Raw genomic sequence first — 17860 nt, forward strand, 5'->3', positions numbered from 1 at the left:
TTTAAGGAAACACCCTGCTGAGTTCCTAGAAAAAGCTGAGCTGAGTTGAGCTAAGTTGAAGATTCTCCCTTTTAACATCGGAACTAACTTTGGGAGATAAGGCACCCTTTTGGCTCTGAAACCTGATCTGCTTAACCCAAGGCTGACGGCAAGTACTTTATCCCTCTAAACTTCTTTCTGTTACCTCTTTGCTGTGTTATTGTTCTCTGTATATTTATATATATATATATTGGCTACATCTTTTTCTGTAAATATTTTTATTGCACCTTTTGACGTTTTAGTAATAAATCTTACTTTCTGAAAGTGTTGAACTGTTTCTAAAAGTTCTTTAATGCAAACTAAGAATCCCTGCCTCTGAAGAGTGCTACTATGTGTGTGTTTTAAACTTCTGTATATCTCTGCCTGCGGTGACAGTGGTATACAGACGCTTATACAAACATCATAGTGTTATTGCTGATATTGCAGCGTTTCCTCTTTCTCTGTACAAAAAGGATGTGGTGGCAGTGTGAAAGGTTAATTGCGTAATTAACCTGACCCAGTAACAATCGCTCCCAGGCTGCAAGTACACAGATTATGGTCCATTAGCTAGAAAATCGTTGTGCAGGGTGCAGCTGGGCGTGGCATTGTTACGCTTGTGACAGCACGGTTTTAGATTGGCTAGTCCTTCTGTCATGAGCTTGGTGAGAAGGGCTGGGGTCCGACGCCGCAATCATCACAGTTACTGCATTGCTGGAGAGGAAGCTTTCCTGGAGGATCTGCAGTGCAAGGATCTCCCTGCTCCAATTATTCTGTAGATCTTTCCTCCACCTTCATTACCCCTTAGAATACCGGCACTCATGGGGGCAGCTGTCTTGTCCCTCTACAAGGTTGCCCAGTATTTTGCCCCCATTTGCCATCTTGTGGGCATATTTTACGTTTCACACCTCTAACAGACCCACAAATCTTTCTATTGATATCCCCAGACGGTGAAATGTCATCTTACCTTGGCTAGTTTTTGCGTCAGAATGAATCTCTCCACCCGCAGGACCGTGGACATGTCCACATACTGCTTGGTTAGGCTGCCCAGCCAGTCTATCAATCCATCCAACATGGCAAGCAGGAGGACCCAGAGAAACTTCAAAATATCCAGTATACGCTGCACCACATTACTGCCCCCTGCTGGAGAGGGAAATGTCAGATTAGATGGCATCAAGTCACCACATTAGTCCCCACTGATCCCTGTGAAGTCCTGCAGATCCCGGACAATACACCGGTCCTCATGTTCCTAATCCACAAATATCAGCTGCTAAGAAACAGATCCTCACCAGCCCAAGCTGTCCAACGCCGTCTTTCCAGCAGCGGATTCTTCTCAAGGCTCAGATCTTCGGTGCCACGATCATGGCTTCCTGAGGACTCACAGCCGGCTCCCCACTGCACGTGCTCCAGATTGAGGGGTGCAGGGAGGCTGGTCCAGTCACCACCTGGGATGTGTGATGATATCCCGGGAGGACGCGGGCGGGGGAGGCTATGAGGACCCAACCATCCTTGCCTACGTGCTCGAGATTGAGGGGTGCAGGGAGGCTGGTCCAGTCACCACCTGGGATGTGTGATGATATCCCGGGAGGACGCGGGCGGGGGAGGCTATGAGGACCCAACCATCCTTGCCTACGTGCTCGAGATTGAGGGGTGCAGGGAGGCTGGTCCAGTCACCACCTGGGATGTGTGATGATATCCCGGGAGGATGCGGGCGGGGGAGGCTATGAGGACCCAACCATCCTTGCCTACGTGCTCGAGATTGAGGGGTGCAGGGAGGCTGGTCCAGTCACCACCTGGGATGTGTGATGATATCCCGGGAGGACGCGGGCGGGGGAGGCTATGAGGACCCAACCATCCTTGCCTACGTGCTCGAGATTGAGGGGTGCAGGGAGGCTGGTCCAGTCACCACCTGGGATGTGTGATGATATCCCGGGAGGACGCGGGTGGGGGAGGCTATGAGGACCCAACCATCCTTGCCTACGTGCTCGAGATTGAGGGGTGCAGGGAGGCTGGTCCAGTCACCACCTGGGATGTGTGATGATATCCCGGGAGGACGCGGGCGGGGGAGGCCATGAGGACCCAACCATCCTTGCCTACGTGCTCGAGATTGAGGGGTGCAGGGAGGCTGGTCCAGTCACCACCTGGGATGTGTGATGATATCCCGGGAGGACGCGGGCGGGGGAGGCTATGAGGACCCAACCATCCTTGCCTACGTGCTCGAGATTGAGGGGTGCAGGGAGGCTGGTCCAGTCACCACCTGGGATGTGTGATGATATCCCGGGAGGACGCGGGCGGGGGAGGCTATGAGGACCCAACCACCCTTGCCTACGTGCTCGAGATTGAGGGGTGCAGGGAGGCTGGTCCAGTCACCACCTGGGATGTGTGATGATATCCCGGGAGGACGCGGGCGGGGGAGGCTATGAGGACCCAACCATCCTTGCCTACGTGCTCGAGATTGAGGGGTGCAGGGAGGCTGGTCCAGTCACCACCTGGGATGTGTGATGATATCCCGGGAGGACGCGGGCGGGGGAGGCTATGAGGACCCAACCATCCTTGCCTACGTGCTTGAGATTGAGGGGTGCAGGGAGGCTGGTCCAGTCACCACCTGGGATGTGTGATGATATCCCGGGAGGACGCGGGCGGGGGAGGCTATGAGGACCCAACCATCCTTGCCTACGTGCTCGAGATTGAGGGGTGCAGGGAGGCTGGTCCAGTCACCACCTGGGATGTGTGATGATATCCCGGGAGGACGCGGGCGGGGGAGGCTATGAGGACCCAACCATCCTTGCCTACGTGCTCGAGATTGAGGGGTGCAGGGAGGCTGGTCCAGTCACCACCTGGGATGTGTGATGATATCCCGGGAGGACGCGGGCGGGGGAGGCTATGAGGACCCAACCATCCTTGCCTACGTGCTCGAGATTGAGGGGTGCCGGGAGGCTGGTCCAGTCACCACCTGGGATGTGTGATGATATCCCAGGAGGACGCGGGCGGGGGAGGCTATGAGGACCCAACCATCCTTGCCTACGTGCTCGAGATTGAGGGGTGCAGGGAGGCTGGTCCAGTCACCACCTGGGATGTGTGATGATATCCCGGGAGGACGCGGGCGGGGGAGGCTATGAGGACCCAACCATCCTTGCCTACGTGCTCGAGATTGAGGGGTGCAGGGAGGCTGGTCCAGTCACCACCTGGGATGTGTGATGATATCCCGGGAGGACGCGGGCGGGGGAGGCTATGAGGACCCAACCATCCTTGCCTACGTGCTCGAGATTGAGGGGTGCAGGGAGGCTGGTCCAGTCACCACCTGGGATGTGTGATGATATCCCGGGAGGACGCGGGCGGGGGAGGCTATGAGGACCCAACCATCCTTGCCTATTTCCGGTGATGGTCCATTGTAACTTCCCCAAGTTAGATTTATACCCGCCTCTTCCAGCACGAAGCACCACTAACTGCCATTCACACTGCAATGCCGGAACCTCAGGGGGTAGAAGAGGCTGAAGCATTGGAAAGATGACAGACGGGAGGGGGGAGGGGGGCATTCTGTAAGGAGAGGATGAGGCTCTGTGTAGTCACTGAGCCAAAGAGCTCCATAGCGATGTAACGATCAATTCAAAGACTAGCCAGTGAATGAATTCTATGAAGAGCGAGGACTTGCTGTACATCCAAATCCACGTTGTCACTACGCTGTGCGAAAACCATCCGTAACAAATGTAAAGTGAAGGCAGACATGCAGTACAGGCAGGGGCGGACTGACAACCCATGGGGCCCCCGGGCAATAGGGATCATGGGGCCCCTGGGCAATAGGGGATCATGGGACCTCTGTGACCTTGCCCAAACTCAGAAAAAGGTACTAGGGGCATCTCATGGGGCCCCCTACTGACCCCGGGCCCTCGGGCAGTGCCCGAGTTTCCAAATGGTCAGTCCGCCCCTGAGTACAGGCTCTTGTGTAGGGATACTAAAGGCTTGCTTACCGGCACAGGATGCTTGGTTTTGCACAGAGACGCCCCGATCCTCCTTTTCTTGGGTCCCCTGGCGACACTCCTGGCCCCTCCCTTCGGCCCCCACAGAAAGCAGCTTGCTATGGGGGCCCCTGAGCAGGCGCACTCCCAAGCCATGACTCTGCATGTCCACTCTGCCCCGCCTCTCCCTCTCCTGATTAGCTCACTGCTTGTGATTGACAACGGCAGCAGCCTATGGCACCTGCTGCTGCCTCAGCCAATGAGGAGTGAGAGTCCCTGGAGAACCGAGGCTCTCTTGTACATTGCTGGATCGGGACAGGGCTCAGGTAAGTAATAGGGGGGGCTGGGGAGGGGGCTGAATGCACAAACCTTCAGCCTTTACAGCCACTCTGATGTACCTGACCCCTCACCTCGCTCATCATCCAATGTCTCCGCCTCCTCCGGGTCTTCTGCGGGACGATCCTGGCCGTCAGGTGCCGCCTCTGCTGCGAAGAGCCAAAATGGAAGGAAAGCTGATGATTTTGGGGCCATTTTTAGTCGTTTTTTTAGACGTTTACAAGGTAATATCAGTTTTATATTTGGAATTCTCACTCACTAGATACATTCTTTATATCGAAAAAACAAAAACATTTCATTCATAATTCACAAAGTACTATCGAGGGAAACGGCAAACCGAGTCCCGGGGTGGAAACGTCCGATTGAAGCTTCCATCCAAGGCTCAGCCACCATGTTGGCTCACTTCATCTTCAACTGCAGAGTTCCTCCAAACCTCCACTGCTCAGATTCCGGCCTTCTGTCCCCCCCCCCCCTGCACCCCCACACTGGATGGGAGGCGGAGCCTTCACCTTCGCTCCAAAACTCTGGAATTCTCTTTCGAGGAACATCCGAGATTCGTCTTCTCCAAACTCATTCCAATCAAATCTAAAAACGTTTTTCTCTAGACAACCTAGGTGGAGAGTCCTTCCCCCCGAGGTCATCCCAGAGGACAAGGGGGCGCTCTTCACATCTGGAGGAAAAGAAATGTCATCTCCAAACACGGAAAGGTTTCTTCACAGTAAGAGCTGAGAATGTGGAATAGACTCCCTCCAGAGGTGGGTGTGGCCAATCAGTGGATTGCTGTAGGAAAGTCCTGGATTCTTATTGGATACACAGAATATAACTGGATATAACATTTATAGGGGAAGGTGATCCCGGGAATATCTGATTATTGATCCCGGGAATATCCGATTATTGATCCCGGGAATATCCGATTATAGATCCCGGGAATATCCGATTATTGATCCCGGGAATATCCAATTATAGATCCCGGGAATATCCGCACATTGATCCCGGGAATATCCGATTATTGATCCCGGGAATATCCAATTATTGATCCCGGGAATATCCGCACATTGATCCCAGGAATATCCACACATTGATCCCGGGAATATCCGATTATTGATCCCGGGAATATCCGATTATTGATCCCGGGAATATCCGAATATTGATCCAGGGAATATCCGCACATTGATCCCAGGAATATCCACACATTGATCCCGGGAATATCCGATTATTGATCCCGGGAATATCTGAATATTGATCCAGGGAATATCCGATTATTGATCCCGGGAATATCCGATTATTGATCCCGGGAATATCCGCACATTGATCCCGGGAATATCCGATTATTGATCCCGGGAATATCCGCACATTGATCCCGGGAATATCTGATTATTGATCCCGGGAATATCCGATTATTGATCCCGGGAATATCCGCACATTGATCCCGGGAATATCTGATTATTGATCCCGGGAATATCCGATTATTGATCCCGGGAATATCCGCACATTGATCCCGGGAATATCCGATTATTGATCCCGGGAATATCCGCACATTGATCCCGGTAAAAACTGATTATTGATCCCGGGAATATCCGATTATTGATCCCGGGAATATCCGATTATTGATCCCGGGAATATCCAATTATTGATCCCGGGAATATCCGCACATTGATCCCAGGAATATCCACACATTGATCCCGGGAATATCCGATTATTGATCCCGGGAATATCCGATTATTGATCCCGGGAATATCCGATTATTGATCCCGGGAATATCCGCACATTGATTCCGGGAATATCTGAATATTGATCCAGGGAATATCCGATTATTGATCCCGGGAATATCCGATTATTGATCCCGGGAATATCCGCACATTGATCCCGGGAATATCTGATTATTGATCCCGGGAATATCCGATTATTGATCCCGGGAATATCCGATTATTGATCCCGGGAATATCCAATTATTGATCCCGGGAATATCCGCACATTGATCCCAGGAATATCCACACATTGATCCCGGGAATATCCGATTATTGATCCCGGGAATATCCGATTATTGATCCCGGGAATATCCGAATATTGATCCAGGGAATATCCGCACATTGATCCCAGGAATATCCACACATTGATCCCGGGAATATCCGATTATTGATCCCGGGAATATCTGAATATTGATCCAGGGAATATCCGATTATTGATCCCGGGAATATCCGATTATTGATCCCGGGAATATCCAATTATTGATCCCGGGAATATCCGATTATTGATCCCGGGAATATCCGATTATTGATCCCGGGAATATCCGATTATTGATCCCGGGAATATCCGCACATTGATCCCGGGAATATCCGCACATTGATCCCGGGAATATCCGCACATTGATCCCGGGAATATCCGATTATTGATCCCGGGAATATCCGAATATTGATCCAGGGAATATCCGCACATTGATCCCGGGAATATCCGATTATTGATCCCGGGAATATCCGATTATTGATCCCGGGAATATCTGAATATTGATCCAGGGAATATCCGATTATTGATCCCGGGAATATCCGATTATTGATCCCGGGAATATCCAATTATTGATCCCGGGAATATCCGCACATTGATCCCAGGAATATCCACACATTGATCCCGGGAATATCCGATTATTGATCCCGGGAATATCCGATTATTGATCCCGGGAATATCCGAATATTGATCCCGGGAATATCCGCACATTGATCCCGGGAATATCCGATTATTGATCCCGGGAATATCTGAATATTGATCCAGGGAATATCCGATTATTGATCCCGGGAATATCCGATTATTGATCCCGGGAATATCCGCACATTGATCCCGGGAATATCCGATTATTGATCCCGGGAATATCCGAATATTGATCCAGGGAATATCCGCACATTGATCCCGGGAATATCCGATTATTGATCCCGGGAATATCCGATTATTGATCCCGGGAATATCCGATTATTGATCCCGGGAATATCTGAATATTGATCCAGGGAATATCCGATTATTGATCCCGGGAATATCCGCACATTGATTCCGGGAATATCCGCACATTGATCCCGGGAATATCTGAATATTGATCCAGGGAATATCCGATTATTGATCCCGGGAATATCCGATTATTGATCCCGGGAATATCCGCACATTGATCCCGGGAATATCTGATTATTGATCCCGGGAATATCCGATTATTGATCCCGGGAATATCCGATTATTGATCCCGGGAATATCCAATTATTGATCCCGGGAATATCCGCACATTGATCCCAGGAATATCCACACATTGATCCCGGGAATATCCGATTATTGATCCCGGGAATATCCGATTATTGATCCCGGGAATATCCGAATATTGATCCAGGGAATATCCGCACATTGATCCCAGGAATATCCACACATTGATCCCGGGAATATCCGATTATTGATCCCGGGAATATCTGAATATTGATCCAGGGAATATCCGATTATTGATCCCGGGAATATCCGATTATTGATCCCGGGAATATCCGATTATTGATCCCGGGAATATCCGATTATTGATCCCGGGAATATCCGATTATTGATCCCGGGAATATCCGCACATTGATCCCGGGAATATCCGCACATTGATCCCGGGAATATCCGATTATAGATCCCGGGAATATCCGAATATTGATCCAGGGAATATCCGCACATTGATCCCGGGAATATCCGATTATTGATCCCGGGAATATCCGATTATTGATCCCGGGAATATCTGAATATTGATCCCGGGAATATCCGATTATTGATCCCGGGAATATCCGATTATTGATCCCGGGAATATCCGATTATTGATCCCGGGAATATCCGCACATTGATTCCGGGAATATCCGCACATTGATCCCGGGAATATCTGAATATTGATCCAGGGAATATCCGATTATTGATCCCGGGAATATCCGATTATTGATCCCGGGAATATCCGATTATTGATCCCGGGAATATCCGCACATTGATTCCGGGAATATCCGCACATTGATCCCGGGAATATCCGATTATTGATCCCGGGAATATCCGAATATTGATCCAGGGAATATCCGATTATTGATCCCGGGAATATCCGAATATTGATCCAGGGAATATCCGATTGCCTCTCGGGGGATCAGGAAGGAATGTTTCCCCTGCAGGAGGAGATTGGATCGTGCTTTGCTGGGTTTTTGCCTTCCTCTGGATCCACTGTGGGTGGAGGATTATAATTTTTTTTTTTTTTGGTTGAACTGGATGAACTTTTGGCTTTTTTCAGCCAGACTAACTATGTATCCTTTCAGTTCTTTGTCCTTTCCCCCTCTTTGGTTTCTCCTGCAGATTTCTGGCATTTTCTGTGGAAAACGCTATGAGACGAGACCTCTATATAAATCCTGCATATTAATAAAGATGCAAAATAAAATACAGTCTATTATTATTATCTGCGGAGTTCTGCAGGCGGGTTCTAGGCCACAAAGCTCACTAGGTGTGAAGAGGAGCCTCAGGTGGTATTAAAGCAGCCCATTCATTATAAATGGCTGCCGGCACACATATTTTAATGGGCTTGCGTCATTTTCAATGCAGAGGAACCCAACACAGAGGCAGCTCACCTCTGCGCACCGCACTCCCGAAACCATGCGTTGGGGTAAATATGTCATCTATTCCAGGTAATTATATAGCACCATCCGGACAGCAGGGTGACAGAGGCTCCTTATGGTGCCAATCAGAACTGGACCTTCACTTCCAGCCAACATGGACTCCAGGTAATCCTTCTGCTGTGTATATATATATGGAGGGGGATTTTATTTACGGGTTTTAAACTTTATTTTTTTTTGTTAAGATTTCTTCAGTTACTTCCTGATTTCCAGCCCTAGGCAAATGATGTCATACATCCCAGGATTCCTCAGTAGGGGAGGAGGGGCTTTCTCAGCTCAGCGCACCCTCCTACCTGCATGTCTGTGCTAAGGGAAGATGAATTCCAGAAGTAAATTCTACAGGAATCATCTGCCCTTACTCAAGATGGCCATGGATGGAAATGCTAGGGTTTTTCTTTTGCAAAAATAAAGCATGGAGGGATGGATGGAGACTTGGATGGATGGATGGAGACATAGATGGAAACTTGGATGGAGACTTGGATGGATGGAGACTTGGATGGATGGAGACTTGGATGGATGGAGACTTGGATGGATGGAGACTTGGATGGATGGAGACATGGATGGATGGAGACATGGATGGATGGAGACATGGATGGATGGAGACATGGATGGATAGAGACATGGATGGATGGAGACTTGGATGGATGGAGACTTGGATGGATGGAGACTTGGATGGATGGAGACTTGTATGGAGACATGGATGGATGGAGACTTAGATGGATGGATGGAGACATGGATGGAGACTTGGATGGATGGAGACATAGATGGAGACTTGGATGGAGACATGGATGGATGGAGACATAGATGGATGGATGGAGACATGGATGGAGACTTGGATGGATGGAGACTTAGATGGATGGATGGATGGAGACATGGATGGAGACATGGATGGATGGAGACATGGATGGATGGATGGATGGAGACATGGATGGATGGATGGATGGAGACATGGATGGATGGAGACATGGATGGATGGAGACATGGATGGATGGAGACTTGGATGGATGGATGGAGACATGGATGGATGGAGACTTGGATGGATGGATGGAGACATGGATGGATGGAGACATGGATGGATGGAGACTTGGATGGATGTAGACATGGATGGATGGAGACTTGGATGGATGTAGACATGGATGGATGGATGGATGGAGACATGGATGGATGGAGACATGGATGGAGACATGGATGGATGGATGGATGGATGGATGGGGTAGTTTGGTATGAATATTAAACATGAATTTGTGTTCTGGTTTGTGGCGCTCAGATGCCGGATAATTCAACTTTAAAGAGAAAGTGTTACACTGAAGGTGAAAGATCGATATGTAGTGGCTGCAGGAGGTCGAGTTGTATTCTCCGCCTCCCGGGGGCTTCTCTGTATAAATACAGCCAATAGCAGGATCCCGAACTTCTGGAAAATTTCCTATAGAGGGTTCTATTGGAGGATGAATCTGCAGATGATCCAGAAAACGACTTCAGGACATGAATTGTGCAGCGCGGCGTTCCCACCATTTGTGCGATCATTTCTCATGTAAAACGTTCGTCCCTTCAGGAGAGTTCGGTCACATCCTCTGCGTATGCCTTTAGTAAACTGACCTCAAATTATATACACAGACATATACAAATATATATATATACAGGGGGAGGAGATAGATATATATACAGGGGGAGGAGATAGATATATATACAGGTGAAACTGGACCAATGAGAATCTGGTGCATTCATTCATTCATTCATTCATTGATTTCAGTGCAGCAACTTAAAAGGTGACACTAATATATGAGACTCATTCCATGCAAAGCAAGATAGTTCCAGCCGTGATTTGTCATCATTGTGATGATTATGGCTTACAGCTCATGAAAACCCCAAATCCACAATCTCAGAAAATGAGAATATTGTGAAAAGGTGGAATAATCTCGGCTCAAAGTGTCCCACTCTAATCAGCTCATTCAGCCATAACACCTGCAAAGGGTTCCTGAGCCTTTCAATGGTCTCTCAGTCTGGTTCAGTAGGAATCCCAATCATGGGAAAGACTGCTGACCTGACACCATCACTGACACCCTCCATAAGGAGGGAAAGCCTCAAATGGGAATTGCAGAAGTTGGATGTTCCCAAAGTGCTGTATCAAAGCACATTAATAGACAGGTATGTGGGAGGGAAACGTGTGGAAGAAAAAGGTGCACAAGCAGCAGGGATGACCGCAGCCTGGAGAGGATTGTCAGAAAAAGGTGCACAAGCAGCAGGGATGACCGCAGCCTGGAGAGGATTGTCAGGAAAAGGCCATTCAAAAGTGTTGGGGACTTTCACAAGGAGTGGACTGAGGCTGGAGTCAGTGCATCAAGAGCCACCACACACAGCTGGATCCTGGACATGGGCTTCAAATGTTGTATTCCTCTTGTCAAGCCGCTCCTGAACAACAAACAACGTCAGAAGCGTCTTACCTGGGCTAAAGAAAAACAGACCTGGTCTGCTGCTCAGTGGTCCAAAGTCCTCTTTTCTGATGAGAGCAACTTTTGCATCTCATTTGGAAACCAAGGACCTCGAGTATGGAGGAAGAATGGAGAGGCCCAAGGACCCAGAGTATGGAGGAAGAATGGAGAGGCCCAAGGGCCCCGAGTATGGAGGAAGAATGGAGAGGCCCAAGGACCCCGAGTACGGAGGAAGAATGGAGAGGCCCAAGGACCCCGAGTACGGAGGAAGAATGGAGAGGCCCAAGGACCCCGAGTACGGAGGAAGAATGGAGAGGCCCAAGGACCCAGAGTACGGAGGAAGAATGGAGAGGCCCAAGGACCCCGAGTACGGAGGAAGAATGGAGAGGCCCAAGGACCCCGAGTACGGAGGAAGAATGGAGAGGCCCAAGGACCCCGAGTACGGAGGAAGAATGGAGAGGCCCAAGGACCCAGAGTACGGAGGAAGAATGGAGAGGCCCAAGGACCCCGAGTACGGAGGAAGAATGGAGAGGCCCAAGGACCCCGAGTACGGAGGAAGAATGGAGAGGCCCAAGGACCCCGAGTATGGAGGAAGAATGGAGAGGCCCAAGGACCCCGAGTATGGAGGAAGAATGGAGAGGCCCAAGGACCCCGAGTATGGAGGAAGAATGGAGAGGCCCAAGCACCCCGAGTATGGAGGAAGAATGGAGTGGCCCAAGGAACCCCGAGTATGGAGGAAGAATGGAGTGGCCCAAGGAACCCCGAGTATGGAGGAAAAATGGAGAGGCCCAAGGAACCCCGAGTATGGAGGAAGAATGGAGAGGCCCGAGCACCCCGAGTATGGAGGAAGAATGGAGAGGCCCAAGGACCCCGAGTATGGAGGAAGAATGGAGAGGCCCAAGGACCCCGAGTATGGAGGAAGAATGGAGAGGCACAAGGACCCCGAGTATGGAGGAAGAATGGAGAGGCCCAAGGACCCCGAGTATGGAGGAAGAATGGAGAGGCACAAGGACCCTGAGTATGGAGGAAGAATGGAGAGGCCCAAGGACCCGGAGTATGGAGGAAGAATGGAGAGGCCCAAGGACCCCGAGTATGGAGGAAGAATGGAGAGGCACAAGGACCCCGAGTATGGAGGAAGAACGGAGAGGCCCAAGGACCCCGAGTATGGAGGAAGAACGGAGAGGCACAAGGACCCCGAGTATGGAGGAAGAACGGAGAGGCCCAAGGACCCCGAGTATGGAGGATGAATGGAGAGGCCCAAGGACCCGGAGTATGGAGGAAGAATGGAGAGGCACAAAGACCCCGAGTATGGAGGAAGAATGGAGAGGCCCAAGGACCCCGAGTATGGAGGAAGAATGGAGAGGCCCAAGGACCCCGAGTATGGAGGAAGAATGGAGAGGCACAAGGACCCCGAGTATGGAGGAAGAATGGAGAGGCCCAAGGACCCCGAGTATGGAGGAAGAATGGAGAGGCACACACTGCAAGATGCTTGAAGTCCAGTGTGAAGTTTCCACAGTCTGTGGTGATTTGGGGAGCCATGTCATCTGCTGGTGTTGGCCCACTGTGCTTCATGAAGTCCAGGGTCACCGCAGCCATCTACCAGGAGATTTTGGAGCACTTCATGCTTCCTTCCGCAGACCAGCTTTATGGGGATGCTGACTTCATTTTCCAGCAGGACTTGGCTCCGCCCACACTGCCAAAAGCACCAAAACCTGGTTCAATGACCGTGGGATTACTGTGCTTGATTGGCCAGCAAACTGGCCTGACCTGAACCCCATAGAGAATCTATGGGGCATTGCCAAGAGAAAGATGAGAGACATGAGACCGAACAATGCAGAAGAGCTGAAGGCCGCTATTGAAGCATCCTGGTCTTCCATAACACCTCAGCAGTGCCACAGGCTGATAGCTTCCATGCCACGCCGCATTGAGGCAGTAATTGCTGCAAAAGGGGCCCCAACCAAGTCCTGAGTACATATGCAGCTTCTACTTCTCAGAGGTGCGATATTGTTCTATGTACAATCCGTGTTTTATTGATTGCATGGAATATTCTCATTTTCTGAGATTGTGGATTTGGGGTTTTCATGAGCTGTAAGCCATAATCATCACAATGATGACAAATCACGGCTGGAACTATCTTGCTTTGCATGGAATGAGTCTCATATATTAGTGTCCCCTTCTAAGTTGCTGCACTGAAGTGTGTGTGTACAGTATACAGAGATATATATATACAAACACATATATATGTTGCATATTTAAACCCAGAGAAAACAATCTCTTCACAAAAAATTTAAATAATCTTTTAAAAAAATTGAGTTTTTTTTATAGTTGCCGGAATCGTCATTTCTCTGTCCTGTAATGTCAGCTCCGCCTCTCCTGAGGTCACATCACAGGCAACGGGTTACAGGGATCTACGGCAATGCCCTTTGGTTTATACAATTTATTATCCTTGTTATTGTACTACAGCAGTGGTCTCCAAATTGTGGCCCTTTGCTTGCTTTTATCCAGCGCTTGGGGTACTACTTCATCCAATGATAACAATTAGGCATAATAACCCCCACCTACCCAATGATGGGGCACAACTCCTCCCAATGACACCAATGATGGAGCACAACTCCTCCCAATGACACCAATGAGGGGGTACAACTCCTCCCAATGACACCAATGAGGGGGCACAACTCCTCCCAATGACACCAATGAGGGGGCACAACTCCTCCCAATGACACCAATGAGGGGGCACAACCCCTCCCAATGATACCAATGAAGGGGTACAACTCCTCCCAATGACACCAATGAGGGGGCACAACTCCTCCCAATGACACCAATGAGGGGGCACAACCCCTCCCAATGACACCAATGAGGGGGCACAACTCCTCCCAATGACACCAATTAGGGGGCACAACTCCTCCCAATGACACCAATGAGGGGGCACAACCCCTCCCAATGATACCAATGAAGGGGTACAACTCCTCCCAATGACACCAATGAGGGGGCACAACTCCTCCCAATGACACCAATGAGGGGGCACAACCCCTCCCAATGATACCAATGAAGGGGTACAACTCCTCCCAATGACAGCAATGAGGGGGCACAACTCCTCCCAATGACACCAATGAGGGGGTAAAACTCCTCCCAATGACACCAATGAGGGGGCACAACTCCTCCCAATGACACCAATAAGGGGGCATTATTTTCCCAATGACATTGGGACCTTTTTTACCCCCACTGGCCACAGTCCAGCTCTCAAAGTCTGAAGGACATTTAATTGGCCCTTTGGTAGGAAGCTTGGAGACCCCTGGACTAAAGGGACACCCATGTGACTGAAGGGCGGACATTCTGACCGTTATGGGGACGTGCGCTGGAATGGCTCCGTACCTACAGAGAAGAAGCGGGAATGACTAGAGTTGGCTGTAATCCATGAAATGGACCATCGCTGACAGGGGCGGACTGACAACTCATGGGGCCCCCTACTGACCCCGGGCCCTCGGGCAGTGCCCGAGTTTCCAAATGGTCAGTCCGCCCCTGATCGCTGACCAGGAAGGAATTATATTTTCTCAGATAGAACTGTAGAGGAAGGACGGCGGAAAGCAGAAATATAATCATCAGTTATAGAAACAGGAAATCTTCAGTCACCTCCTCCTGGCTGAGCTTCTCCTTTGTGGGATCCGGCTCCAGGCTTTCCTGCTTCCACCTTCTGTTTCTGGTGCCTCCTCCTCTCCTTTAGAGCAGACTTGGCACTAGTGACCCAGGCCTGATACGCCAACTAGATGGGGATAGGAAGGACAGACGGGGTGAATGTACGGACAGACAGACAGGGTGAATGTAGGGACAGACGGACACATGGGGTGAATGTACGGACAGACGGGAATGAATGTGCGGACAGACAGACGGGGATGAATGTGCGGACAGACAGACGGGGGTAAATGTACGGACAGACAGACGGGGGTAAATGTACGGACAGACAGATGGGGTGAATGTACGGACAGACAGACAGGGTGAATGTAGGAACAGACGGACACATGGGGTGAATGTACGGACAGACAGACGGGGGTGAATGTACGGACAGACGGGGGTGAATGTACAGACAGATGGGGGTGAATGTACGGACAGACAGACGGGGTGAATGTACGGACAGACAGACGGGGTGAATGTACGGACAGACAGACGGGGTGAATGTACGGACAGACAGACGGGGTGAATGTACGGACAGACAGACGGGGGTGAATGTACAGACAGACGGGGGTGAATGTACAGACAGACGGGGGTGAATGTACAGACAGACGGGGGTGAATGTACGGACAGACAGACGGGGTGAATGTACGGACAGACAGACGGGGGTGAATGTACAGACAGATGGGGGTGAATGTACAGACAGACGGGGGTGAATGTACGGACAGACAGACGGGGTGAATGTACGGACAGACAGACGGGGGTGAATGTACAGACAGACGGGGATGAATGTACAGACAGATGAATGAATGGAGGACACTGGAAGAACATGAATACTTTTATGGCCGTCGTTCACAATTCCATGTAACATGGTAACCTGTAAAGTCGTGTTAAACGTCACCGAAGGAGAATTCTGGATATCGCAGTTTTTTTTTGTGCAATTTTAAGACTTTATCATTTTGGAATCTATTTACCAGACACGATCCAATCTTTGAGATGCTGGTGTCCTCCAACATCAGCTGAACACCGTCATCCTCACCTGAAAGGCGCTCTGCTTGGATGGCTTTGGTTCCTCCAACACCAACTCCTCCTCCTCCTCGCTGTCTGATTCGAATAAGAAATAATCCCCCGAATGCAGCACTGTCAGCACAAGATACAAAACGTGAAGCAAAGGCTTAATACAAACTTATGGCAAATAAAAAGACTTCATAAAGAACGAAGATCTTTTGTAACCGATACATTCATGAAAACCTTTCATCTGACCCCGCATCGTCCTTCATAGTGCAGCTGCAGAGCACAGCTTGCCATACTGAAGGAGAAGCTGGAGTTCAGGTAACTGAAACAAATCATTTGAAATATCATCGGATCCTAAAGCTGCCTACAGACACTAGATGGTGATTGATTGGGCGTGCAGAGCTTGCCGATTTGTGATGGTGCAAAGGATACATGAAGCTCTGCAGGGGCTGGCCTGTCACCAGGGAAAACTAAAGCAATTGGCCAAAGAATTCCACTGCAGCCAATTGGTTGTTCCCAAATCAGGTGTCAGGAGAAGACTACAGAAGCAGCCAGATTGGTGAATGATTCTCCAACATCTGTTGGCACTTTGCTAGAAGGGAGGAAACACGGTTTGCCTTCATCGGATAACATGGAAGGGTGCGGCATACAGTTGCCATGGATGGTTGGAGAATGATTGAAGTGATATCCTCTATATGGTCCTGGGAAGTACCTGAGGCGTGATCCAGCCAAGGGCGGCTCCAGTGGATCTTCTTAGACTTTTTCTTTACTCCGTCTTCCTGTCCTGTAAATCAGAAATCACGGCATCAGCGGCAGGCAAACCTATCTGTGCCATTGACAGCCACAAAACTAACCGAGGAAATATGCTACCTAATGTGTCCAAACCCAGAAAAAGTGTAATATACTGCAGCGTGTCCATCCAAAGACGCTCAGCAATGGCCTTCAACTTGACCAGCAGGATAGTCCATTCTATGCCTAAGGGTCACATACCGCTGGGGGAAATCCTTTGTTGTAGATGAATGACCAAAGAAAGTGGAGACAACTTGGAGTGGATGTGGTCCTCATGGCTGCAGCATTTCCTCCCTAAGGATCTTGGCAGATCTACTGACCCTATGAAGTGGAACTACTACATGACCCATTGACAAGGATTCATTCCCTGGTCCCTTCCCTTCCCTCTACATGGATTTCCCTTCAATGTTTCTCTGGCTGACATCTCATTTTCTTTGATCATTGCTTAGTAAATTCAACTTTTACCAGGAAAAGTCAAGTGTCTACATCAGGGTTTCTCAACCAGGGTTCCATGGAACTCTAAGGTTCTTCCAGAGGTTGAGAGGGGTTCCTTGAGCAATTTCTGCCTCTCAGGTAAGTTCCCACTGATATCAATGCTAGCTAAAAAATATCTGTAAGGGGGTAATTCTTCCCACTGACCCCCTATGTAAGGGGGTAATTCTTCCCACTGACCCCCAATGTAAGGGACATTCTTCCCACTGACCCCCAATGTAAGGGACATTCTTCCCACTGACCCCCTATGTAAGGGACATTCTTCCCACTGACCCCCTATGTAAGGGGGTAATTCTTCCCACTGACCCCCAATGTAAGGGGGTAATTCTTCCCACTGACCCCCTATGTAAGGGGGTAATTCTTCCCACTGACCCCCAATGTAAGGGACATCCTCCCCATTGACCGGCACACCGATGTATCCGGAGTTGTAGATATGGTCATTATTATCAGGGGTTCTCTGAGACCGGTAAGTTACTTCCAGGGTTGGGAAATGTTGGGATTTTCTGGTCTCCATGGTATA

At 49.7% G+C, this 17860-nt stretch overlaps 1 protein-coding gene across 1 annotated transcript in view; it reads right to left on the minus strand.

Annotated features, from left to right (window-relative positions):
- The window catches only part of LOC149430712 (piezo-type mechanosensitive ion channel component 1-like), a 54758-nt gene that overhangs the window by 2720 nt on the left and 34178 nt on the right, over positions 1 to 17860 (minus strand). The window contains exons 20-24 of the mRNA XM_089666067.1: positions 16772 to 16843; positions 16085 to 16185; positions 15010 to 15139; positions 4382 to 4456; positions 983 to 1158 (exon numbers count right to left, since the gene is read on the minus strand). Coding sequence (XP_089522193.1) covers positions 983 to 1158; positions 4382 to 4456; positions 15010 to 15139; positions 16085 to 16185; positions 16772 to 16843 — 554 coding nt within the window. The remainder of the gene's footprint in view (positions 1 to 982; positions 1159 to 4381; positions 4457 to 15009; positions 15140 to 16084; positions 16186 to 16771; positions 16844 to 17860) is intronic.

The sequence above is a fragment of the Staurois parvus genome, unplaced genomic scaffold, assembly GCF_062004578.1.
Source record: "Staurois parvus isolate SC_StPar_1 unplaced genomic scaffold, SC_StPar_1.0 ptg002507l, whole genome shotgun sequence".
NCBI classification, from domain to species: domain Eukaryota; kingdom Metazoa; phylum Chordata; class Amphibia; order Anura; family Ranidae; genus Staurois; species Staurois parvus.